Genomic DNA, 26,875 nt, shown 5'->3' with positions numbered 1-26,875 from the left:
ATAACAAATGCACTAGCCGTCACTACGATTTTCGAGGTTTCCCCTCTGTTTCTCTGGGATCCCATCATCACACCCTGGTTTCCTTATCATAGTAGAACACACCCTCACCTTCACCCTTGAAATATCTCCTTCCAAAAAAAAAAAAGAATTATCAAAATCGGTTCATAAACGATGAAGTTATTTTCGAACATACTTAAAAATATATTTAAACGGTTGAAAAACCTCCTCCTTTTTTGGAGTCGGTTAAAAATAACGTATATGTTAATCTGGATTTCAATTGAGCTGTATCTACAAAGTTTAGGTTTGCTCTGGTGTAGTGGGGCGATTGCGGTTTCGATTCCCGCTAGGGGTGGATATTTGTACAAATATTTGTTTCCAGTGTGTCTGACCTGTGGGTCTCCCCACAGTGCCTCGGAGCGCACGCAACGTTCTCGCTCACGGTTGTGCTCATAGACACTTGATAGCAATCATTATTTATAGTAGGAATTTTTTTTTATTCATTTATTTTCTTACATCTAATATTACAGGCATAACCCAATTCATTAGGCATAGTAAAGGAGACAAAAAGAAAGAGAAAAAACAAAAGTCAAACTACAATATAAATAATTGTGTTTGCAGACAAACGAAAAAAAAACCGACTTCAATTACATCGACAAGTAATACAACGTAGATCGACGAAAAAATAGTCAAGTAACTACGCGTTATCAAAGATTACTCAAAAAGTAGTAATCAGATCTCGATAAAATTTATATGTGACCACATGATAAACATCAGCTTTCGATTAAATTAAAAATTATCAAAATCGGTACACCCAGTAAAAAGTTATTGCAGATTTTCGAGAGTTTCCCTCGATTTCTCTAGAATGCCATCATCAGATCCTGGTTTCCTTATCATCGTACCAAACTAGGGATATCCCCTTTCTAACAAAAAAAGAATTATCAAAATCGGTACATTCGGTAGAAAGTTATGCGATATAATACAACGTAGGTCGACGAAAAAAGCGTCAAGTAAAAACGCATTATTAGATATAGCTCGAAAACTAGTTGTTAGATCTCAAATAAATTTAAATGGGACCAATTGGCACACACCACCTTTCGATTAAAAGAAAATTTGTCGAAATCGGTCCACACGGTCAAAAGTTCTGATGTAACATACATAAAAAAAAAATAAAAAAAAATACAGTCGAATTGAGAACCTCCTCCTTTTTTGGAAGTCGGTTAAAAAAGAATAAGCCGACATAAACAATAATACTAAAAATAAAACCATGGAACATTAATAAATATAAAACATTAAATTCATTTATAAATATATCCATCAAACTGGAGTGGAGCAGCGTGGTGGACTAAGCTCCGACTCTTCTCCTGCACAGAGAAAGAGACATATGCCCAGCGGTATGATGTTACACGCTGATTCAGTCAATCTTCAAAGTTTCATGGCAGTCGGCTTACAAGTTACGTCATGGAAAAGATGCTAATATTTGTTCAACTGATACATACTAGAATACAATACTTTGTAATTTATATAATAAACACAATTTGTGCAAGTTTTTTCACAATTGTTGCACATGAAAATTTCAAAGATTTACAAAAGTGAAGATGTGAATTCAGGTATAATATTGTTTACTTATTGATAAAAATAAAGTAACAAAATTAAGAAATGGGATGAACATGTCTGTAGACATAGTAACAGAATTATGAATACTACTAATAATACTTATTGCGTTTTTTTTATAAATTATTACTATTATTTATTCATTTTCAATATTTACTTGGTTACAACTGGTACTACAAAAACTATACTAATTAATACAGCATAAATAACAAATAAATAAATATCTTATAACATACACACACGGTTGCCTTTTTTTTTCAATAGGTCAGCAAACAAGCGTACGGCTCACCTGATGGTAAGCGATTGCCGTAGCTTATAGACACCTGCAACACCAGAAGCATCGCAAGCGCGTTGCCGAATCTATCCCCTATTCCCCCCAGGAGCTCTGGTCCCCTTACTCACCAACAGGAACACAATACTGCTTGAGAGCAGTATTATTTAGCTGTGATCTTCTGTAAGGTCAAGGTACTACCCTGTTGGGCTGCTCCATATTTTGAGCAGGAAATTCCTGCTGTGCCCTACCTCAGTTAAGGCTTTAGAACAATGTAAGTGAAAAAGTTTTTTTTTTATAAAACTGTCAAATATGAGTCCCTACATAATAATTAAGTTATTGACTATCATTCAATTATTTGTTTAAAATAATTAAAACCGACTTATAGTCGACTTAGGTAATATATGTAAAACCACAATGGAAATTGGCAATTATTGAGTATTTTCAAATCATAAAATGAATGTTTTAGTATGCATACAACTTACTAGATCGATTTATAACATTAAGAAAGTGATTATCTGACTTTAAAGATTTATAGGATTTTTTAGCATGTCATTAGAACTTAACTGAATATAGTGAAATTTAAATAATAGTAACTATCTGATTCTCACCTTTTCTCTTACTTTATTCACCGTATAAAAAAACTTAAAAAAATAGTTCCAACAACAAAAAAAAGATTATTATTTTTCCGGTGCGATGGCTCTTACACAACAACAAATGATGATTCTCAAAGAGTATATAAAGGTATTTTTAATTTCTTACACTTGTAGGTAGTTTGAGGTATGACATTATAACAGCTGATTGTCACATTTTCTAAACTATCATTGTTCTAAACAATGCCAAAAGAAAAACGGAAGTCAAATGCCCATTAAAAAAAACTTTCTAGCCTGATTCTCTTTTTATCTAGCAAATAAGTGGTGGACAGTCATGATCTCCTGTTGTTATTATTATTTGTTAGACAGGCTGCTAACAAATAATAATAACAGGAGATCGTTAAATATGAGAGTAATAATTAATTATTATACGTAGTTTAGGAATTGGCAACAAGTAATGTCTTGTCAATCTTGTCATTGTTATCATTTTTGTCTTAATTTCAAAAATGTAAGATTTTAGTAACCTCAAGCATCTTAAATTTTTCCTTATCATACATAATTGGCGAATATTGATTGAATATCTGTAAAAGTTCAATGGAAATCGCAAGAAAGATGTTTATGTATTATAAAAGTCGATTAAAAAATGGATACCACAGTTTATCTACGAGTAGTTATTGCGCGAAGGTAAATAATTAATACTATAAATAGAATAACATTTTTAAATACAGCTGCTAAATCACAATAAATTTTAAGGAATGCGAGAAAACAAAAATCAATTTAAATGATGGTTGGAATCGACGCGTTGTCTCCGGATTACAGCCGACAGGCTCTATACACGTTGGTAATTATTTTGGCGCTGTGCGTCGGTGTGTTCGTCTGCAGGATCAAGGTGACGACCTTATGCTCTTCATTGCTGATCTTCACGCGCACACCACTCCACAGGTTTTTAATAAACAAAATAGTTTTATTACAAAAAAATAAAAAAAATAAACGATTTTAGGTTCTTTTCAATTACTTAATTTTGTAGGATCCTATAAAAGTACAAGAAAACACACTCGACCTCACTGCATACTTGTTGGCCAGTGGTGTGGACCCGGAGCGCACAGTTTTGTTTGCACAATCGGCAGTGCCACGCCATGCAGAGCTATGCTGGCTACTAGCTTGTTTAGCTACACATGCACGTCTCGCTCACTTACCACAGTTTAAAGAAAAATCTGCTAATATGAAAGAAGTTCCCATTGGTTTATTGCTCTATCCAGTACTTCAGGTCTGTAATTTCAATTTCTTCTAGTTTTAAATGATAACATTACATGACTTTAGACATAAAATAAATCTGCCTGCTAGTTATTCAGATAATAATTTAAGACTATACTATTACACTTGATTTTACAATGTTTAAGTTTTTATATTTTCCTAAAAATAAAAACCTGTAGGCAGCAGATATTTTGGTGTATCGTGGTACACATGTTCCTGTGGGCGTGGATCAGCTTCAACATTTGCAAGTCACTTCACAGCTTGTGAAGACCTTTCACCATCGCTTTGGACGCTTGTTCCCTACTCCACAGCCTATCTTACCAGGTACAACCATTTTTATACTATACTGTACTTATTTAGCTTTGGATCAGAAATGACATTGGCATAATGTGATGTTAATATTACAAAGCGATAATGTGAGCTTCAATTCTTCAATTTATTTTAATAGTGAAAGAATTCAAATTTGCTAAGTCTTGTATATAATCAATCTGGTTCTGTGGATTAGAGATATAGTAAATAAATGTAAAAGTAATGTATTAATATTCTGGTGATAATTGATATATTTGTGTCTTCATTGTGATGCAGATGATGGGAGCGATCGGGTCAGAAGTCTCCGTGACCCCACCAAGAAGATGTCCAAATCTGACACTGATCCCAAGTCTCGAATATTATTGAGCGATTCAGATGAAAATATTAGACTAAAAATAAGAAAAGCTGTGACAGACTTTACACCCCAGGCGAGTACTGAGATATTAAATAAAGTTAACATTGCTAAAGTTAATTATAATAAAATTTAACTTTATAATACTTATTGCCACATGCCTACGACCTAAATTTGTGTTATTAATAAACAATTTTCTGTTTTCGTCTCATAGGTGACATTTGACATGGATACAAGGCCGGGCGTCTCCAACCTCATCATGCTACACTGTCTCGCCGCCGATAAGTTGGTGGAAGAGGCGGTAGAGGAGGCGGACGGACTCACGACGGCGCAGTACAAGCGAGTCGTGAGCGACGCGCTGTGCGAGGCGCTGAGCCCGCTGCGGGAGCGCGCGGCGGAGCTCCGGCGCCGGCCGCAGCTGCTGCGCGACGTGCTGAGGCACGGCGCCGCGCGGGCCAGGGCGCGCGCCGACGTCGTCTACGCGGACGTCGCCGACAGGCTCGGCCTGACGCCCGTCGCCTCCGAGCCTCGAGTCCTGACTCATGCTCTACGTCTCAAATAAAGAAATATCTTGTACATACACATATGTGACTTAATGCTTGTGTAGGTAACAGACTGATATAACTCAGTCAGAAATCAAACCCACAGCCCTTGGAGCAGAAAGTGGTGCCACTATACTGTTGAATTGAATTTTTTTTTTTTTGTGTTAGATATATAGTCCATTTACCAGGGAAGGCTATATAATTTTATTTGGCGTTTTTTTTTTTTGAAATAAATTCTGGGGTTCACCGCGATGCAGCTACGGCTAGACAAAAAATAAAAAATATTGTGGATATAGATGAAGAATGAAAACTGCATCAGTAGTCGTTAAAGAGCTATATTGATCAGGTCTGGAGCTAGAGATCAGAGTCGATGGTGGTGGTGCTGCATGGCGAGCGCGTGGTCGGGCGCGGGCGCCGCGTGGGGCACGTGGGGAGCGTGGGGCGCGTGCGGCGCGGCGGGCGTGCGCTCCCGCAGCAGCACCACGATGTCGCGCAGCAGCTCCACGGCCTGCGTCACTGCCTCCGCTTGCTTCTCGGCGGCGAGCGCGCTCCGCATGGCGGCCTCGGCCAGCAGCTCCTCAGTGGCGAGGCGTGGAGCGTCCGTCGCCCCCGCCCCGGAGCCTTCTGAGTACATATCTTCGTCCAGATGTGGTTTGCGCTCCTCGTCCGAGTGACTCCCGCCTCGAGTGCCCACGCCAGCTGTGACATTTGTTTAGTTTAAGTTTATGTTATACATTATTTTAAGTAAACATTATGAGTACGGTCACTCGGGGGTAACTTTGACAGTCAAATCGCAAAATTTTTTTACTTAACAATCTTCGTCAATGAACTCTGAAAAAAAAAGCAGCTTTCAAACGAAGGTAATGTAAAAAACTTTGCTAAAAGTTCCGTGTGCAATTTTTGTATTTTTTTCAGTGGTAAACTTTTTAGATAACTCGAAAATTTTACTACTATTAAGGTATGTAAAAACAATACAACCTTTTATATGTCTATCTTAAAATCTCATCTGTGTCAAAGTTATCCATAAAGGGGTTTTAACTTTGACACACAACAAAATTGCCAGTTTTTGTTACATATTATGATTTTTAAAGACGTTGAATAACTTGAGAGTATGAAAACCAACCTGAGAGCACACATTAAATTAACTCTTTTGACTCATATTTAACATTGTCATATGTTGCTATATTTTTAGTAATGATCTGTCAAAGTTTCCCCTATTGACTGTAACAATTGTAAAGTTATTAATTTGATTAAAAAAAATGAATCAGCTGTAAAGAATTTTTTTTAATATAAATAGTACAATGCGGCTGTAGGTCACTAAATACTTTTTTTTAATGATACAAAAAAATTGTAGAAAAAAAAAGCAATATTTTTATTTATAGATTATTAGACCTACTATTCATCATATAATTATATTATCATACCATCCTCCCCATACATTTATCCTATCTTGTTATAATGAATAGAAAATAATTTTACAAAATTTATTTTTACATATTATAATGACACAATCATTTAGATTTATATATCACACAGATTGGGAGCTTCCTCTGTGAGTTCAGAATCAGAGATGTTATAGCTTTGTCTACATTACCATCAATTTTGATGAATAAGTGACACCTATTGCACTGTTTCTAACAATTAAGCAACTATACATCAGTTATACTAATATTTTGGTTATGGGTATGGATATTAAACTCTGACCTATTCAAAATTTGATGTCAGTTATAGTTATGTGACTCCAGCTGCTAGCTGTGTGGTTACAGCATTCAAGAATATAGCCACTCCCTTTCTTCCCATGGGTGTCGTAAGCGGCAAATAAGGTATAACAGTTCCACTACCACTTTAGAACTTAAAAAGCCGACCAATGGTGGGATAACCATCCAACTTCTGGCTTTGAAATACACAGGCCGAAGAAGGGTAGCAGCGTCTTCGGTGCAACAAAGCCAGCCTTGCAGTAACCAACCCGCCTGCCCAGCGTGGTGACTATGGGCAAAACACATGAATTCATGCATGGTGCAAACTTGTGGAGGCCTATGTCCAGCTGTGGACTGTAATAGGCTGAATTGATGATGATGATTGATGAGAATTCCATGCCATCCCCAATTGTAATATTTAGCAACTCCCATCAAACAAACTATAGTTTAGAAATAAAAAGGTGGTACTACACTATGGAATGCCTGGTTATCACAGGTTAATTCTAGGGACCTAGTCAAAAATTTCGAGTTACATCGATAATACTAACAATCACTTGATTTAGTACCGAGAAGATTCTGCAATCTCTCTTCGACACTTGACAAGTCACCAAGAGCTCCTCCAGCAGCTGACTTCTTCCGTGCTTTATACTTTATGTCTGACCAAAACTAAAAAAAAAGTTTTAGTAAGCAACCTTAGCAGAAAATGATTTTGAAATACTAATTACTATAAAAAGTGGAAATTAATAAATTATTAATGTAATGTGTACACTAGATGTTACTCGGTGGTAAAGAAGGTATCATATTACTATTGATAAATAAATAGTCACATTGACGCAAGTGGTTAATAAAGTGTACCATAACTTAGTATTAAAAAGACACTAACTCGACACCACTTGTCAGGAGATTTACGAGCTCCGCCCGATTCTTCCGCCGCCGCGTTTAGTCGCTCTGCCAGCAGGCGCCACAGCTTACATGCACTGAATCTGGAGTAAATTGACTGTTTCCCAGCTGCAAAGTCGCGATGCTCTTCCATAAACGACAGGAGAACATGCAGTTGCTCTGAGCTAACTCTGCACCTAGTTAACACACCACTCATCTCTGTGATGCATATCGTGGCGCTGTAATCTTACGGTTTCGACTTCTTACTATTCTTTATTAGAAAGATAATCGAAATTCTTCATTCATCATTAAATTTATTAACATGTTTTGTTTCTCACTTTAACTTTAACATGAATTAATAATTCTTCTTATAATTCATGCTTAAACTATTCAAACAACAACAAGTGTCGAATCAAAATAAAAACTTTGAGACAATAATGAGTCGAAATCGAGAATTTGTTCTTGTACAATTCTAACTCGTATGTCAGAGTGGTAAGTTTTGGTAAGTTTCCTATATATACAAAGTACTCTGTGGTGGTAAGGGTAAGTCTGTAAGCTGTGTTGCCAACCCAAAGAAACTAAAAAACAGTAGTTTACCAATAAAAAAGCAGGAGAAAACAGTAGATAAAGGGGATCCCAGACAAATTCGGCCGTTTTCATGTGCTATAAAGTATACGTTAAAGTTACGTTAAAAATATCAAATAAATATATGTTGTAACTCGGATTCAGTTTATCAATGTGACTGTAAGATAATTGTATAAAATTCTCTAAATAAAGAGAAATAATTGTTTACCTGGACCTCCTTTCGCGTACAAAAATCGTATAGGCTTTCTAATTTTACTACTTACAATAGTGAATATTTTTTTTATTAATTAAGATTCCCGTACTTAATATTTCTACAGAAGGGTTTTTTATTAAGTGCAGTATTTTATTAGAAAATCGTAAAAATATAATTTCTGGCTATTTGCCGGGCGACAGGCGGCCCGCGGCAGACGGCCAGAGGCCTTTGTACGGGGAACTTGTGTCGCTCGTCATCGCACGCTGCTCTTGCTTACGCGCAAATCTATTTACTTTTTTTAATTCAAGATAGGCATCAAAATGTAACAGGCAGACAGACTTACTGATGAATTTTGCAATTGTATTTACTTCAAATAAAAAAATAATTTAAATTATTAATTTTGAGCTGTGTAAATGTAAAGCTGCTTAGTTTGTGGTCTAAGATCCGAACCTAAAGCCGAGCCGATAATAGAATAAAATATAAATTTAGTATATCTATACAAATAAAATTGGAGCGGCTGTTTTTAATACTAAAATAACCGCTTTTTACTAAATTCATATGGATGTATACACGATACATACACAAAAATAGCATTTTGACAATTTTTGTCGGTCTGTATGTCTGTTTGTTCCGCCTAGTCTCTGAAAGGGCTAGACCGATTCTGACGGGATTTTCACTGGCAGATAGCTGATATAGTAAGGAGTAACTTAGGCTACTTTTATTTTAGAAATTTATTTATTTTATAACTGCGAACTGAACAAAAAGTAACAACTAGTAATTAATATAATTTTATAGCCTAAATGATCGACACGACAAGAAAAAAATTAAATAATAATTATGGATGATCACAACTTGTACGGAAGCTCTTGGTCTAGGAAACGGATCAATCGCAGGTCCTAGTAGTACAAGCTAGAGCCGGTAGATGGCCGAGTTTAATAACCTTTACGTAATACTGATCAGGTGAAGTGCGGGTGGGTGCGGTGTGGCAAAGTCTAAATGCTCAAGGTCATTGAGAAGGGGGAGCCTCTAAAGTAAAAAAGGCAGATTTCATATTTTCCTCGTATAATTAAAATATTTTTTTAGTTATCAGGACTTTTATTAGTTATCAGGACTCACATTTATTGTTATATTTTATTGATCACAATATAATAAAAAACAAAAATCAAAGTAACATTATTTCCACTTTCATCCTAAATTGCCTCATCTTTAGTATTTTCAGACTCATTTTCCTTTTTAAAATCATTTATTATTGTCGTTAAATTTCTTTATGTGCCTTTTTGTGTCTTCAATGAGTAGCAATTAGTTATTTCGGATTTAACCGATTGCTACTAATTTGAAGATTTAATGTGTAAGGTCGATATTTTGATGCGTAATTTAAAGTTTTCATAATATTTATAGCAGACAATAATCTTTCCACAAAAGTTTCTTCAGCAATTCACACAAAGTTTAACATTTGTGAATGCTTGAAATTTTTTAAAATATCCGAATAATACGTTTTTGAGAATTTTGTACAAATTCTGTTCATGATTACCCCGTGTATAAAATATGAATGCCAATCACATAAGACTGATCGGGGAATTCCCTCGAATCCCGACAAGAGTAGATCCTGCCATCTGGTATCTTTGTGTATTATCATTTAGTGGTCTTCAAAATATATTACATACTGATAACGCTGAACGCTAATTGAAAAACAGTAAAAATTAGGAATGAAACAGAAAACATCAATGTAAAAACAGCAAAACTACTGTTAAAACAGTAGGGTTGGTAGCACTGTCTGTAAGTCATATAGGTATTCCTGTCAAAAGGGGTTGTTTCATTTTGGGCCAGGTCTTTGTACAGTATTCGAAAAAATAGTATAAAATCATAGAAATTAAAATAAAATATGCATTTAAGTAGTTTTACAGTGATTTAGAGGTAGTTTATAAAATTGATAATTGGGTACATACGTAGAATGGTAACTCTCGAAGTGCATCCACGCCATCTACCTATGTATTTTTGTTATCTATGTTAGATGAAATGTCACTATTTAAATAAATAAGACATTGAAATATCCGTCTCAGCCTCTTTTCACAACCCATTACTAGACACAGGTCTCCTCAGAATCGACTGGTTGTTGGATGCGTAGGTACCAATTGTTTTAGTTATTTATAATTATGTAAAATGTCATCATCATGACATTTGTGTACATGTCATTGTCAAAAAGGATGCCAAGTGGTTGCGATTTTAATTCTTAAAATAAAAACTACCTCGTAAAAAAGGCCTTTTAATGAGAAATAATGAAGAAATAATTACTATTTCATGAACCTGAACATTTTAAAATACTGTACAAATACCTAGCCCAGGCTCCATATAAATTTGAAACAACCCCTTTACCTACTTTATTTCTCTACTAGCTGCTGCCCGCGACGTCGTCTGCGTGAACGCTATGCAGCACAAAAATTCCTATGATTATCCCTCCTCTCCTCAAAATAACATTCATTTACCCGTTTCTTCTTTACATTTCATATCTACAGAAAAATCTCATAGATGGCGCTGCTTTAAAATTGTCTTGTCTACTTATATTAATTTAATTATGTTTATCGGCTTAGTTACTTATATTGCGTGATTTTTATAGTGTGAAGCTAGCTTAAATGGCATGATTATTAACATAATAACAACAACATTCAAATATGCGTCGTTAGATTACACGTTGTTACAGAATGCGTTGAGGAAATAAAGGTTCACCGCTCGTTCCCGGTAGGTGATAGCATGATAATATGTAGCCTATATGTTGACCCGACTTCTTAATAATATTCGTGCCAAATTTGAAGTAAATCCATGGGGTACTTTTTGAGTTTATCCCGGACATACATACAGACAAACAGACAAAAATTCTAAAAACTATATTTTTGGCTTCGGTGTCGATTGTAGATCACACCGCAAGTATTCTTTTAAAAAAATATTCAATGTACAGTTTTGACTTTCCTACCATTTTATTAAATGTATAGATGCTCCATGTTACAAACAATCAAAGTCAAACTGTGTCAAATTAACAGACAAGCTAAAAATCATAGATAATTTTTATTCTTTAATCATTGCTAAAAATGCAGAACACAAGACATTTTATTTTTAATGCATGCATTTGCTTTTGCTCTTCTGTGTTATTATAATGTCTCTTAGTATGTAGTTTTTTTCGAAGTAAAATAAATAGCAAAAGAAAGTATGTTTGTCAACTCAGTAATACTCAACTAAATAGGCACAAAAAAGGTTGAAAGGCTTACTTATAGTGTAAGAAAAATTTTAATACCATATTAAATGGTAAATAAAGGAATCAAATAACGCCATCTATTGGAACCAAATAGGGTGGCGTGGCGTTATTAGAAAGCGTTGTATAGGAAACCTCGTTCCGATAGATGGCGTTATTTGATTAGATAGATTAGATTAGATGATGGCGTTATTGAAAAGACCATTCATTCAGTAGATTTTACTCCTCATATTTTTTCATACCGGGAGCCTCATATGGAAATCAATTCTCTTCTTCAATAAACTCCAATAAAACAAAAAAAAAAAATGCATTTTTTTTAAATAAATAAGAAGTACATTGATGGATGGTGAATTCATCTCTCACCTTCGTTTCGCCGACGATATTGTCATCTTTGCGGAGACGCTGGATGAGTTAGGCCAAATGCTGGCCGGCCTAAACGAGTCCTCCCGACGTGTCGGTCTCTGTATGAACTTGGATAAGACGAAAGTCATGTTTAACAACCAAGTCATACCGATACCGGTATCGGTCGATGGTACCCTTCTCGAAGTTGTTCAGGATTATATTTACCTAGGCCATACTATCCAACTGGGCCGCAACAACTTCGAGAGGGAGGCCGATAGGAGGATTCGGTTGGGCTGGGCGGCGTTTGGCAGGCTTCGTCGAGTCTTCACTTCGAAGATTCTGCAATGCTTGAAAACAAAAGTCTTCGAACAATGCGTCCTGCCTGTGTTAACATACGCAGCCGAGACGTGGACACTGACGAAGGGACTGGTCCACAAGTTTAGGGTCGCTCAACGTGCAATGGAACGGGCTATGCTTGGGGTTTCTCTTAAAGATAGGATTAGAAATGAGACTATCCGCGAGAGAACGAAAGTAACCGACGTAGCCTACAGAATTAGCAAGTTGAAGTGGCAGTGGGCTGGTCATTTGTGTCGCAGGACCGATGGCCGTTGAAGTAGACGGGTCCTAGAGTGGAGACCGCGTCTTGGCAAACGCAGTGTGGGACGTCCTCCGGCCCGTTGGACCGACGATATACGTAAGATTGCCGGTGTCGGCTGGATGAGGATTGCGGAAGACCGGGATGTCTGGCGCGAACTTGGGGAGGCCTATGTCCAGCAGTGGACTGCGATAGGCTGAAGTGGTGGACATGGATGTTCATCTACCCGACGACAGCTGTAGTATAATTGTTAGCACTTCAATCATTATGTTTTGATTTATATAAAGGAATAAAAGTATTCTTCGTTATATAATAAACAGATATACAGGGAAAATATTAAAGTTATTTAAATAATTATAATAATAATACGTTAAATGTCTTGTAGTATAGTGAGTCACCGTACCTATATGTAAATTGCGAGGGTGGGCGCAATATTTGAAAAATATTATATTTGAACTGTATGTATATTAATACACCTATAAATATCTACTAACGTGCAGTGGAGCACAATGGAACGTCGTGGTTCTTAAAATTTTGACCAAAATACATAGATGTTGTTACACTGGCGCAAGAAGGAGAAAAAAAAACTGAGTATGAAATATTTTAAGAACAGTCTATAAGGGTGCTATTTATATTATATCATCATCATCATCATTACAGCCTATATAGTCCACTGCTGGACATAGGCCTCCACAAGTTTACGCCAAAAATAACGTGAACTCATGACTGTGTTTTGTTTTTGTTTTCATGTGTGTTTATACATATATACATACATATATATAATATTTGCCATTAGTGTCGCTAAATTTACCCGAAAACAAAATACAAATTCAGTGTATAACCGGGTTTACATTTCAGACTATACAACCGCTACATACTAACTTTTATTTGCTTTTAAATCACCATAGTAACGAATATGGCTTCGATTTGTTTTTACATAATTATATAGACGTTGTTTTTTCGCTCTTTGAAGGCTTACCACAGCTGTATACTGTATTCAATAATACATTGCACTTTTCTGTTGAGTATGATCTTCTGTAATAGTTTAAATAGGAATCCTTCAATAAAAGTAGTCACTGTAACGAAGGAAAAAACAGTCCAAGTATGTTGTGCCTATTGCTGTATTTTTCCAACACACTTCTAAAACAAGTAATTTACTATTAAAATAAAACTCACGCTAAGTGTTTATAATAGCGTCATAGACGAGTCCGAGCTCGTCGCGAATGCAATGAACCGCTACGTGGTGCTGCAGCAGCTCGGCGATGGCACGTACGGCTCTGTCGCACTGGCGCAGCGCCGGGACACCGGAGAGAAAGTTGCTATCAAGAGGATGAAGCGAAAATACTATTCGTGGGATGAGGCAATGAATCTTCGTGAAGTAAAATCACTCAAGAAACTTAACCACGCTAACATCGTTAAGTTACGCGAGGTCATTAGAGAAAACGACACCTTATACTTTGTGTTTGAGTATATGCGCGGTAATCTGTATCAGTTAATACGAGACGCAGAGCGACCGTTTCCGGAACCAGTTTTGCGTAACATTCTATATCAAGTGCTTCAAGGCCTCGCTCACATGCATCGGCACGGTTTCTTTCACCGTGATTTGAAACCTGAGAACTTGCTGTGTGCCGGACCCGAGCTGGTAAAGATAGCGGATTTGGGACTCGCTCGCGAAGTGCGTTCGCGACCGCCGTACACGGATTACGTATCGACGAGATGGTATCGGGCCCCCGAAGTCTTACTGCACGACACACACTACGGCGCTCCGATCGACCTCTGGGCCGTCGGCTGTATAATGGCGGAATTGTATACGTGTCGTCCTCTGTTTCCCGGAAATTCAGAAATCGACCAACTGTACAAGATCACCGCGGTGCTGGGCACGCCGTCGCGCGAGGAGTGGCCCGACGGGTACGCGCTGGCGGACGCGCTGCGCTTCCGGTTCCCGGCGAGCGGCGGCGTGCCGCTGGCGCGCGTGCTGCCGGCCGCGTCGCCGCCCGCCGTGGCGCTGCTGGCCGCGCTGCTGCGCTACCCGCCGCGCGAGCGCCCCTCCGCGCCGCAGGCGCTCAGGTGACCGGCGCCTGATGATGCTCTTGGCACCTTCTACGAGATCCCACAATATTAACATTCAGGGTATTATTATTTCAGATTCCCATATTTTGCCGTCGGAGCTACGCTCGTTCTACCACCTCCGGCTTCGAGGGCGAGACGGTTTATACATTTATGAATATAAATTTTATTTAATACATGCTTATGTGTTGTATGCTGTGTGTTTACGGCAGTAAAGGATATTAAAACCCCTCTCTTCCCGTGGGTATCTCGGGAAGAGTCCCGTAGGTGTCGTAAGAGGTGACTAATGGCCAGTTTCAATACTCTATCTATCTCTAAATTTGCTTACTAGAGATAGAATTTTGACGTTAACTCCATATAAATTGTGTCAAAAATCTATCGCTAGTAAGCAAATTTAGAGATAGATAGAGTATTGAAACTGGCCATAAGGGATAACACAGTAAAAATACCACCTTAGAACTTAAAAAGCCGACCGCTGGCGGGATATACATCCAAATGCTGGATTTCAATTATACAGGCCGGAGACCCGTCACCGACCCGTCTGCTGCGAACTTGGGGAGACCTATGTCTAGTAGTGGACTGTGATAGGGTGAAGTGATGCATTTATGAACTTAATGTAAAATTATTCAGTTACTTTTATAGTTTGTGTATCTGTGTGTGTTTTATTTAAGTAAGTCGTCAGGAAATTATAGCATAGAAACTATATAACCTTTTTTAGTTTTTTTTGTCTAGAAGCGGAATTCGGACTGACATAGAAAACACAGTTCCTCAAGCGATCACTTCAGCCGTGCAGCCGAAGATCCCTACGCCTGTTCGAGATCGATTCGCCGATATATTAGGGTACTTATGTTTTGAAGACATTGTAGGCTTAAGATTCAAATTTTCTTTATAAGAATTTTTAGTAATATGAAAGGTAACTTTCAACGATCTCCGCCATATACTTATAATATCTGCTCGCTTTTCATGACGAAGTGGCGAAGTGGTGCACTCGGCGCGGCGCTCGCGGGCGGGCGGGGGTGGGGTCACGGGGGGCGGCGCGGGGGGCGCGGGCGGGCGCAGCGTGCTGGCGGCGCTGCAGGCCGCGCCCGAGGCGCCGCGCGCCGGGCCGGGCGCCGCGGCCGCCTACCTCGGCGCCTCGCGCTACGTGGCCGGCGCCAGGATCGACACCGCGCTGTTCCACCCGCTGGCGCTGCGCTCGCATCGAGGTACGGCCGACGTCCACCGACTGCCAGGTGCGCACTCGGACCCGTGTGCCACTGATGTGTGCGATCGTTACAGAGACGGCGGCGGTCGGCAGCGGCGCCGCGCGCGTGGACTGGGCGGCCAAGTATTTGCGGTAGGGACGGTCTGTGCGATGTAAATAGCGAGTCTTAGGCAAAAAAATAGTGTGTACAAAATAACTAGAAACAAAGATATTAAATAAACTGTTGTTTAACAAAATACAAAGTGGAATAAGTTTTATTTTAATACCACATATTATAAATTTATAATATATAAATAAACATCTAAGTACGCACTTATATATACTTATTAGTATAGCCGCCGCTGTAATTAAGTACTTTTATGTGTATCGCAAGAGTTTCGCCAAGCAGCAATGAGCCATGCACCATTGTGTGACCACTAAGTTATAATAATACACACCATGGTCCAAAGATATCATGCGGAACGAATCTATCAAAGTACCTAACTCGTCCATTTAAACAAAGTCAAATTAAAAAAAAAAGGCTAGGAATTTCTTTAACACGTATAATGTGACCGACTACACCTACAGAAACCCCATTTGAAGGGACGCAGTTAGGAGTCGAACAACGTATATACATATAAATATTTTTTTAATAATAAGATTATTTACATTTATCCATAATGAATTTATAATTGTGACACCAAGACAATGGCCAAAATCGAACCCATAAACCTGGATTAGGACCCTAGAGGGTCACTAGACTCACCGGTCCCTGCACCCTGTGGAAAATCTCCGATATAAAATATTAAGTTCCATTCGGAATCCTGATAGATCTATCTGGATCGAAGAATGTCAAGATAAAAATTGTATTGTAACATATAAAATTTGAATAAAATATTTAAAATCCCTGTTTCAAACACAAATAGTATACAATAACTTCCCATCAATCATCGTTTTTTAACCGACTTCCAAAAAAGGAGGAGGTTCTCAATTCGACTGTATTTTTTTTTTTTTTTTTTTTTTATGTATGTTACATCAGAACTTTTGACCGGGTAGACCGATTTCGACAAATTTTGTTTTAATCGAAAGGTTTTGTGTGCCAATTGGTCCCATTTAAATTTATTTGAGATCTAACAACTACTTTTCGAGTTATATCTAATAATGCGTTTTTACTTGACGCTTTTTTCGTCGACCTACGTTGTATTATACCACATAACTTTCTACTAGATATACCGATTTTGATCATTCTTTTTTTGTTGGAAAGGGGATATCCTTAGTTTGGTACCATGATAAGGAAACCAGGATCTGATGATGGGATCCTAGACAAATCGAGGGAAACTCTCGAAAATCCGCAATAAATTTTTACTGGGTGTACCAATTTTGATAATTTTTAATTTAATCGAAAGCTTATATTTATCATGTGGTCACATATAAATTTTATCGAGATCTGATAACTACTTTTTGAGTAATCTTTGATAACGCGTAGTTGCTTGACTATTTTTTTGTCGATCTACGTTGTATTACTAGTTGATGTAATTGAAGTCGGTTTTTTTTTTCGTTTGCGAGCAAACACAATTATTAGTTGGAAGTTTCAGCAGGTAAACTGCGCTAATGTAACGGGTCAGTACGGGTCGGGCTGCGACCAAGCTGCGATCGTATACGAACGACTAAGTTTTCACCGTTTGGCATTTCTAGCCTATTAATTAAATGAATTATTATAATAAAGAAGAAATAATATTTATTAACAGGTATTTCAATATTGATAGCAATATTGATGATTAACACTTAGAGGATGTATTTTACAAGATTTAACGCAACACAAAATATTACAAATACATTTACGAAGAATAAACAGCAGTCTATTAATTGATACCTACTCTATATTACCTACGTAGTATAAAACAGTCGTTTCCCGCTGTCTGTATGCTTAGATCTTTAAAACTAAGCAACGGATTTTGATAGGTTTTTTTTTAGTAAATAGAGTGATTCCAGAGAAAGGTTTATATGTATAATACATGGATAATATAGTAGAGGAACACAGATAGTTTTTGAACCATACGATGCCGGGGCGGGTCGCTAGTTATAAAATAAAATTTCATATCATACCTGCTAAATAAGAAATAATGATAAGTTATACTTCAGAGTCGAGACAGGTAGGTAAAATGTACTTTAAGAATGCTACTTCGCTTTGTAAACAAAGTATTAAATAAACAAGCTATACAGAGATTAAAAATAGCTCAATAGGCCATGTACTTAGCTGCTAATGGAATAAGACGCGGCGCGTGCATCAATACTGCCGCTGAATCACACTAATATGACAATAACATCGTAGGTAAGGTCATAGGTGCTTCAGATTCGTCCTTGCACACCACTGAAGTCGAGAATAATAAAGTATTTTCTAATACGAGCCTTTGTTATTTGTATACAGTTATGTGCTTTGTTACAGAATTTCATTGTTATTTCCAAACAAGATCACCATACATATGTATATTTGGCGTAACGGGTGGTCGGGCACTGGTTCGTGGCGGTTGGCGGGTTCGATCCCCGCACATGACAAACATTTGTATTGGCCATACAGATGTTTGCCGTTGTCTGGTGTTTGTGCAGTCTTGTGGGTCTCCCTACCACCGGTTGTTATCATGTACACCTGATAGCGATTGTTACTCATAGTAGGGAATATATCGGCCAACCCGCATTGGAGCAACGTGGAGGATTAAGCTCTGATCCTTCTCCTAAATGGAGAAAGAGTCCTATGCCCAGCAGTGGGATATTATAGGCTGAAGCGATATTTATGTAACACTGTAACATGTATCCTAAGTATGGAAAAATATTTTTACTGTGTCGGGTATGTAATAGCCCTTTGGTTAAATTCCATGTCTGTTAATTGTTTATTTTAGGCTCAGATATAATGAATCAGTTGCGCAGTGGACCTGCCAACCTGCAGTGGCACAGTGTGGTAGATTAGACACATAACAGGATGAAGCGCTAATAAATCAACCAGTCAGTGAAAATATCATCTTACAGGTAGTGTTTTTTTTAAGTTGTCGTAAAGTTATTGCATTGATGTCTAAGAACAAAGCTGCGGCCTTAATCTAGAACAAAATTATTATTAAAACATATCAGCAGAGGCTGCCTCAAGACTCATCTCTCATCAAGACTATATATTTAAGTAACAATTCATAGCCACAGAGAATTTATTCTGAGTTAAAACAGTTTGGCCAAACTTTATTAATGCCTTTAACTGCCACTATTAATAGTAATTTTTCTTTAGATAATATGATTAACATTTACTACTTACCCTTTTAACAGAGGAGTGACATTATTTAACTGTGGAAACACTTACAAGAAACGTGTAGACATGACTTTTCTGTAATTCTTCAAAAAGAGTAATTAATCTAAAACTCAAATACTCTTTGATTACTATAAGAAATATTTCAATAATTCCTACTGCACTTATTATTAATTAGTTACATATATTGTGTGTTGGTGATCTATCATTGTAAATATAATATGTTATGTTTAATTGTTACTTACTTGTGCTTTGTATAGTGTTTATATTTTATTATTGGTATTATTGGTTACTTAAAAAATTCTAATTGTATCCTATATTATATGTTTTAGATAAGTACTTTGTGCTCATTATAATCAAAAAATTAAGTTTACATTTATGTATGATGAGTTACATTTGATTAATGTATAGTTCATAATATATTATATCCATTGGCTTCATATCTACTTAGGGAACAAATAAAATAAGTAGGCATACTTTCTATTAATTAAAGATACGTTTAAACTTTTATAATTGTTTACCCCAATCAAACCATTACCGGCTAATGAAAACTTCAGTTAACAACTTTATCATTCTATATTATATTATTATTTACATTTATCTTCATATAAAATCTGTGAGTTATTAACAAGGAGGGCATTGGGGTCATTACTCATATTTGAGGTAAAGCTTAGCGTCAGGTGGTGCGGTGGAGTGTGCAGAATGAGCGGAGTGCTGCCAAGCATCAGGAGGCCAGCTGTACACGCGTGGAGCACCACCCTCCAGCAGGCCCCACCCCAGCAGCTGGGACCGTGCGCCACGCTCGCGCTTAGGAGATGCCGTTGAGATGTTAACAGACACACCTTTGATTATATGATCCTGCCCGCACAGTGACTGGGCCACTTCCGGGTCCAAAAATGTAACAAAGCTGAATGCACGAAAAGGTTTTGGTACGAACACATCTGTCACCTGGCCAAATGCACCAAAGTATTCTCGCAAGTCATCGGCAGTGAGGCTTTCGGTACATCGACCAACGAACACCTTGCGGTGAGCTGCCGACCCACCGTCTTTACTATTAGGGATGCGTACATCGCACCAGCGCCCATCTATCATGTGTCTTCGACCCAGTGCACGCAACTGTGCCTCGTAATCTGCAAACTTAATGAATCCAAATCCCTTAGATAAGCCAGTTTTAGCGTCACGTTTCACTTGCACCATAAGAAGGTCACCAAAAGCAGCAAAGTAATCGCGGACAGCCTCTTCTCCCGTCTTCCAAGGTAGTCCGAGCACGATCAGATCGGAGCAACGCGGACGTGGCGTAGGAGACGGGGCATCGGTGCGTGGAAACGCACAGAAATAACGGTGGGCTGCCCAGCCCTCCGCGGGCGGGAGGACTCTGTCTTCTGTCAGGCGCAATCCACGCAGCCGGCCACCGGCTCGGTACTTGAGGCCGCTTGCTCCCGCGAACTGAGCCGATATCGTGCTCAGCAGTAACGAGCCGTCTTCTTCGGTCGGCAGCTCGATGGGCTCGTCTTGCTCGCCCTCGCTCACCACCACGTACTCTATCGACATCGCGTTCACCAAGCGACACCGCTCCTCGTACACATCATCTTTGTTCACATTATCAAACGTACAAGGACAATAGTCGTCCTAACTAATATATATTGCTATTCCTATATATAAATACAATATTAACTTTTGTGTTTCTTACTTGAAGTATTTGGTATTTGCATGACGTTTGACGTATGACGTGACCGTGACGTTTCGTTTAGGTGACAAAAATAGTTTTTCCTTTTAGAATTTTACGTAACATTTTAATTCAGCTTATGATCTTCGTTCTACAGCCACAATTATTTTTTAGTTAAACAATAAATTTTCTGTTAAATAAAAATAGATTAAATTTATTTTCGCATCGTAGGTTGTTATATTAAATTCCGTAGTTTAATAAATTCTTCATTCATTCTTTTAGTTTTTTTAAGTTCTTTTTCGCCCGTCTTCGGCCTGTGTATTTCAAAGCCAGCAGTTGGATGGTCATCCCGCCACCGGTTGGCTTTTTAAGTTCCAAGGTGGTAGCGGAACTGTCTTATCCCTTAGTCGCCTCTTACGACACCCACGGGTGTTTGTGTTAACAAAATGCTCCGAAACGGCTGGACCAATTTTTATTACTTAAGTTTTTAACCAACTTCCAAAAAAGGAGGAGGTTCTCAATTCGACTGTATTTTTTTTTTTTTTTTATGTATGTTACATCAAAACTTTTGACCGGGTGGACCGATTTCGACAATTTTTTTTTAATCGAAAGGTAGTGTGTGTCAATTGGTCCCATTTAAATTTATTTGAGATCTAACAACTACTTTTCGAGTTATATCTAATAATGCGTTTTTACTTGACGCTTTTTTCGTCGACCTACGTTGTATTATACCGCATAACTTTCTACTGGATGTACCGATTTTGATAATTCTTTTTTTGTTGGAAAGGAGATATCCCTAGTTTGGTACCATGATAAGGAAACCAGGATCTGATGATGGGATCCCAGAGAAATCGAGGAAACTCTCGAAAATCCGCAATAACTTTTTACTGGGTGTACCGATTTTGATAATTTTTAATTTAATCAAAAGCTGATGTTTATCATGTGGTCACATATAAATTTTATCGAGATCTGGTAACTATTTTTTGAGTAAACTTTGATAACCCGTAGTTACTTGACTATTTTTTCGTCGATCTACGTTGTATTACTCGTCGATGTAATTGAAGTCGGTTTTTTTTCGTTTGCGAGCAAACACAATTATTTAATTATTATTTTTAATACTTTGAATTCCTATTATAAGTGAAACCTACGTTGCGTTTCAATTTTGACTTTGTCTCGCTAATCGCTATTATTAGTATAGTGAAGGGAAGTGACTTGTACCTATATTGTTTCTCTATAAAACAATCAATAATAACAATTATTATTATTATAATAAATTCTTTATTTGACCAAATACTGTACAATTTTATAATCCGCCAAACTGTATGACAGTTTATCGGCGGAATTAATGCTTGTCAATAAGTAAAGTATAGTTCGCGTCATGTAAAAAGAACGCTGAAAGAAACTGGAGGGGGTGCGTTTGCGCATGGGTATACTCGCGCACAAGTACTACTGTTTTATTTTTTAATTAGGCTTTCACTCGCGGCTTCGTATAATGGTTATTGGTAGGTACATTAAAAAATACTAGAAATAACAGTGCGAATTATTCGGACTAAATAAGTATAATAATTATCACTTTACAAAATCACAATTTTTTTTTAAACAAAAGCAATAACAAATTTTTTTTGTTATTGAAATGTCGTATTCAAAAATAATAATTATCTGTACTCTCGATATTCGTATCTTAATAGTTTTTATGTGTTTAAAATGATAAAATTTATAATTGTTTTTTAGTGAAATAAATAGTAAATGGAGAATTTTGTAATTTAAAACTTTTGTGCGCGATAATAATTTGAGTCGACGTCGAACTGTCAACCGCTGTCAACCAATAGCACACCGGCAAGCATGCGACAGTGATAAACACTCCCGTCCCCCTACCCCTTACCACCAAATAGACCGATAAATCGCTTCTGCGCAGCTTCAAGGCCAGCGTTCTTTTTACATGACGCGAACTATACCTATCCTAGTCTTTACCAAGTTCTCTCTAACCTAACCTAACCTGCCTGCAACATTTTACACAATAACTAAATAGGTAGGTATATATAAGACGCGCAAATTTTTATTAATTCTGTGAACATAGCCTCGAATGCGAAACTGATATACCAATACGCTGACAATTAGACGTCCTTGCTAAAACGTTTAAAATATTTTTTGACAAGAAATAGGCAATAGTCGCGGCATTGTCCCGTGTCGCGGCAATAGGTATAGTTCGCGTCGTGTAAAAAGAACGCTGGCCTTGAAGCTGCGCAGAAGCGATTTATCGGTCTATTTGGTGGTACGGGGTAGGGGGACGGGAGTGTGTATCACTGTCGCATGCTTGCCGGTGTGCTATTGGTTGACAGCGGTTGACAGTTCGACGTCGACTCAAATTATTATCGCGCACAAAAGTTTTAAATTACAAAATTCTCCATTTACTATTTATTTCACTAAAAAACAAATATCAATTTATCATATTAAACGCATAAAAACTATTATAATACGAATATCGAGAGTACAGATAATTAGTATTTTTGAATACGACATTTCAATAACTAAAAAATTTGTTATTGCTTTTGTTTAAAAAAAAATCGTATTTTTGTAAAGTGATAATTATTATACTAATTTAGTCCGAATTATTCGCACTTGTATTTCTAGTATTTTTTAATGTCCCTACCATTAACCATTATACGAAGCCGCGAGTGAAAGCCTAATTAAAAAATAAAACCGTAGTACTTGTGCGCGAGTATACCCATGCGCAAACGCACCCCCTCCAGTTTCATTCAGCGTTCTTTTTACATGACGCGAACTATACCCACATTAAAGGTAGGTACGTATAATATTTACGTAAACACGAATGCTCAGGTTATTCGTTGCAGCGGTAATCGTTCGTGTCCGCGCGACATTTATAAGTAGTGTGAAAAATAATTTGTGGTTTTAATTTTTTATTGCGTTCTACAAGGAAATAAACTAGAAAGTAATCTGAAGTAAATTATTCTAAAAACTATATTTATTAATTATACTATTTAACTATATGATATCTTTGGGGCACTTGGGAAAAGGGGATTTTGGGTTATAATAAATCATCACTTTCTCTAATACTCCGAAAAAAAAAAACAATTTAATCGGAATTTTGTTTTTATCGTGATTTACAGAAAATAGTTTACAATTGCGGTAAATTTCCTTTCCCTTTAGTTGTACCTAATTTGTAATCCTTGTAGGATCCTGTAGGCAATGAGTACCTACCGCAGCGTACCTATGTAGCTTTAATTTTTTTACAAGCTACATACATCTGACAACCTCCGTAGCGCGGTGGCTAAGTCGCCAGCTGAGCGACTCGTGAAGTCACAGGTTCGATTCCCGCACGGCGCAACAAAAAAAAAATGTAGGCTAAAAACTTTAGATTATGGACCGTCGATTTATGGGGATTAGTGAGCATAATCTAAAGTTCAACCAATATGTATATTCCGAGTCTAGGTGTGTATGTATTTATGTATGAATATTCTAGGATCACCACTAGTTTACTAGGTACATGGTAACATAACACAAGCCTTTGCTTTTAGTTGACACTCTTTGAGACTAAATGAAGCATAGGAATATCTTCAGAATATTATGCTATACCTACTTGGTACAAGTATAGCATAATATCAGTAGTTCGGCTCGAACTGAAATCTCGAAATCTACCCATCAGATCTGACAAATACAATACCTACAATACAATTAATCTTTATTGCAAACTAAGTAAAACGGATACACAGGACAGAATAAGACCATTAAAGAAAAATAATACTAATACAGATTAAGTTGTACAAAAAAAAATTCCTTTGTTTTTTCCTACTCCTCAAATCTTATAAATCAACATTAACTATCACCAATTAGTAGGTAATTATACTATTTTATACATTACTAGCGACCCGCCCCGGCTTCGCACGGGTACAATGCTGATACTAAATATAGGTCATCATCATTATCATCATCATTACACCCTATACAGTTCACTGCTGGACATAGGCCTCCACAAGCCCACGCCAAAAATAGCGTGAACTCATGTGTTTTGCCCATAGTCACCACGCTGGGCAGGCGGGTTGGTGACCGCAGGGCCGGCTTTGTCGCACCGAAGACGGCCTGTGTATTTCAAAGCCAGCAATTGGATGGTTATCCCGTCACCGGTCGGCTTTTTAAGTTCCGAGGTGGTAGCGGAACTATGTTATCCCTTAGTCGCCTATTACGACACCCACGGGAAGAGAGGGGGTGGCTATATTCTTTAGTACCGTAGCCACACAGTACACTAAATATAGGTACTACAACTATATTCCCATTTAAATTAAATTAAGATTTGAAGAGTGTCTCCTAGCGAGAACGCAACTCGGCTTAGGACAAAGTCGGTGTGGTAAGCGAAGCGCGGCCTTCGATGCGCTATTGTTTTTATTATTATTTATTTAGGCACGCGCCGCCTGGCCGGTACCACCGCAACCGTTATGTCCCTGCATTTTAAATCTGTAATATCTTCGAAAATATTCATTTCAATTACATGCTGTAAAGAGCCATATTGATCTACATTAAATGCACAATGTATTTAAGATATTTAATTGGATAATGATTAATGGTGTATTGCTTAAAATCGCTTCGTAGATAAGCCAGTATTTCTCGTAAAATGTAAGGGATAAAAAATGGTTATTGTGAGTTATCCCTAAGAGATAGACATATACCATTACGGAGTTTTTTTTAGATTTTTTTAAGGTAGGGTTCAACCAGCTCTTGCAAATTGCAATGTAAGCGCAAAAAAAGTTGTTTATTTACGACATCACATTAAAAAGTTCTAAAATTATCAGTATTTCGCTATTATATTATGCATTTATTATACATGTAAACCTTCCTCTTGAATCACCCAATGTAGTAAAAATCCGTATCAAATCCGTTGCGTAGTTTTAAAGATTTAAGCATAGGTACATAGGGACAGTCAAACAGCGCGAAGCGGCTTTGTTGTATACTGTGAAAGTGATGGCTCATATCTCAAAAGTATCTTGAAAAGAAATAGGTTATATTCTAGAATGAGCCTCGCCGACGCGCGCTTTATACCTACATAATATATGTATCTACCTACCGTTGCGACCCATATTATGTTTTCTTTCAATTTTATTGTCATTGGTGTTCAAAAAATAAAATGAAAAAATAAAATCTAAAACTCTAAAGTAAGCAGCCTTGTGTTATGGGTTACATGTAGCGATTTAATGCTAATAATGTGACTCGTTGTTTAATGTTTTTTGAGATTAAATTGAGATTATTTCAGTAATTTTATTAACCGACTTCCAAAAAAGGAGGAGGTTCTCAATTCGACTGTATTTTTTTTTTTTTTTTTTTTTTTTTATGTATGTTACATCAGAACTTTTGACCGGGTAGACCGATTTCGACAAATTTTCTTTTAATCGAAAGGTGGTGTGTGCCAATTGGTCCCATTTAAATTTATTTGAGATCTAACTACTACTTTTCGAGCTATATCTAATAATGCGTTTTTACTTGACGCTTTTTTCGTCGACCTACGTTGTATTATACCGCATAACTTTCTACTGGATATACCGATTTTGATAATTCTTTTTTTGTTAGAAAGGGGATATCCCTAGTTTGGTACCATGATAAGGAAACCAGGATCTGATGATGGGATCCCAGAGAAATCGAGGAAACTCTTGAAAATCCGCAATAACTTTTTACTGGGTGTACCGATTTTAATAATTTTTAATTTAATCGAAAGCTGATGTTTGTCATGTGGTCACATATAAATTTTATTGACATGTGATAACAACTTTTTGAGTAATCTTTGATAACGTGCAGTTACTTGACTATTTTTTCGTCGATCTACCTACGTTGTACTACTCGTCGATGTAATCGAAATCGGTTTTTTTTCGTTTGCGAGCAAACACAATTATTGTTAAGTATTATTTATTTCTCTATGATAATACTAATTTATTTATTTCATTTATTTATATTATGATATCTTTATACATAAATAAAAATGAATTGCCAAAATGTAGGTATGTTCACGCAATTTTTTAAAGTTATATGTACCAACTAAAAATAATAAAAAATCTACATATTAACTAGGGGGGATCCCCAGACTCGAACTCGCGAGACTCATAGCGGTGGCGGTCAGCCACCGCGCTACGGAGGTCGTCAATGAGATCGTACACGCATTTGCTAGCTTGTCAAATGTGTGTGTATTATTATTATTGCTA

At 37.3% G+C, this 26,875-nt stretch overlaps 4 protein-coding genes across 4 annotated transcripts; 2 read left to right on the top strand and 2 right to left on the bottom strand.

The window, feature by feature from the left end:
- The first annotated feature begins 2,940 nt into the window (after positions 1 to 2,940).
- LOC123659590 (tryptophan--tRNA ligase, mitochondrial) lies at positions 2,941 to 4,972 on the top strand. Its single transcript, XM_045594797.1, has 6 exons — positions 2,941 to 3,159; positions 3,229 to 3,417; positions 3,503 to 3,742; positions 3,909 to 4,053; positions 4,315 to 4,466; positions 4,605 to 4,972. Exons 1-6 carry the CDS (start codon positions 3,070 to 3,072, stop codon positions 4,950 to 4,952), a joined length of 1,164 nt encoding a protein of 387 aa, XP_045450753.1. The 5' UTR covers positions 2,941 to 3,069; the 3' UTR covers positions 4,953 to 4,972.
- A 279-nt stretch (positions 4,973 to 5,251) lies between these two features.
- Positions 5,252 to 8,053, bottom strand: LOC123659589. Its single transcript, XM_045594795.1, has 3 exons — positions 7,513 to 8,053; positions 7,178 to 7,295; positions 5,252 to 5,631 (listed from the first exon to the last, which is right to left on the bottom strand). The coding sequence occupies exons 1-3, from the start codon at positions 7,723 to 7,725 to the stop codon at positions 5,294 to 5,296; spliced, it is 669 nt and encodes a 222-aa protein (XP_045450751.1). The 5' UTR covers positions 7,726 to 8,053; the 3' UTR covers positions 5,252 to 5,293.
- Positions 8,054 to 13,695: 5,642 nt separating this feature from the next.
- Positions 13,696 to 15,980, top strand: LOC123659940 (serine/threonine-protein kinase MAK). Its single transcript, XM_045595101.1, has 5 exons — positions 13,696 to 14,534; positions 14,613 to 14,675; positions 15,267 to 15,374; positions 15,507 to 15,739; positions 15,813 to 15,980. Exons 1-5 carry the CDS (start codon positions 13,696 to 13,698, stop codon positions 15,872 to 15,874), a joined length of 1,305 nt encoding a protein of 434 aa, XP_045451057.1. The 3' UTR covers positions 15,875 to 15,980.
- Positions 15,981 to 19,563: 3,583 nt separating this feature from the next.
- On the bottom strand, positions 19,564 to 20,724 carry LOC123659532 (TAR DNA-binding protein 43-like). Its single transcript, XM_045594743.1, has one exon. The coding sequence runs from the start codon at positions 20,555 to 20,557 to the stop codon at positions 19,655 to 19,657; it is 903 nt and encodes a 300-aa protein (XP_045450699.1). The 5' UTR covers positions 20,558 to 20,724; the 3' UTR covers positions 19,564 to 19,654.
- Positions 20,725 to 26,875: the final 6,151 nt, after the last annotated feature.

Source organism: Melitaea cinxia, chromosome 14 (genome assembly GCF_905220565.1).
Source record: "Melitaea cinxia chromosome 14, ilMelCinx1.1, whole genome shotgun sequence".
Lineage (NCBI taxonomy): Eukaryota > Metazoa > Arthropoda > Insecta > Lepidoptera > Nymphalidae > Melitaea > Melitaea cinxia.
The sequence above is the reverse complement of the archived record's forward strand: the minus strand, read 5'-3'. Positions and strand labels throughout refer to the sequence as shown.

Excerpts from the sequence above, each read along its gene's own strand:
- LOC123659940 (XM_045595101.1), top strand. The coding sequence starts at position 13,696 with ATGAACCGCTACGTGGTGCTGCAGCAGCTCGGCGATGGCACGTACGGC. Across the intron at positions 14,676-15,266 it reads CCGGCTTCGAGGGCGAGACG|AAGCGGAATTCGGACTGACA; the intron begins GTTTATACATTT and ends TTTTTTGTCTAG. Across the intron at positions 15,375-15,506 it reads CGATTCGCCGATATATTAGG|TGGCGAAGTGGTGCACTCGG; the intron begins GTACTTATGTTT and ends TTCATGACGAAG.
- LOC123659590 (XM_045594797.1), top strand. The coding sequence starts at position 3,070 with ATGGAAATCGCAAGAAAGATGTTTATGTATTATAAAAGTCGATTAAAA. Across the intron at positions 4,054-4,314 it reads TCCACAGCCTATCTTACCAG|ATGATGGGAGCGATCGGGTC; the intron begins GTACAACCATTT and ends ATTGTGATGCAG. Across the intron at positions 4,467-4,604 it reads TGACAGACTTTACACCCCAG|GTGACATTTGACATGGATAC; the intron begins GCGAGTACTGAG and ends TTCGTCTCATAG.
- LOC123659589 (XM_045594795.1), bottom strand. The coding sequence starts at position 7,725 with ATGAGTGGTGTGTTAACTAGGTGCAGAGTTAGCTCAGAGCAACTGCAT. Across the intron at positions 7,296-7,512 it reads CTCCTGACAAGTGGTGTCGA|TTTTGGTCAGACATAAAGTA; the intron begins GTTAGTGTCTTT and ends CTTTTTTTTTAG. Across the intron at positions 5,632-7,177 it reads CGGTACTAAATCAAGTGATT|CTGGCGTGGGCACTCGAGGC; the intron begins GTTAGTATTATC and ends CAAATGTCACAG.
- LOC123659532 (XM_045594743.1), bottom strand. The coding sequence starts at position 20,557 with ATGTCGATAGAGTACGTGGTGGTGAGCGAGGGCGAGCAAGACGAGCCC.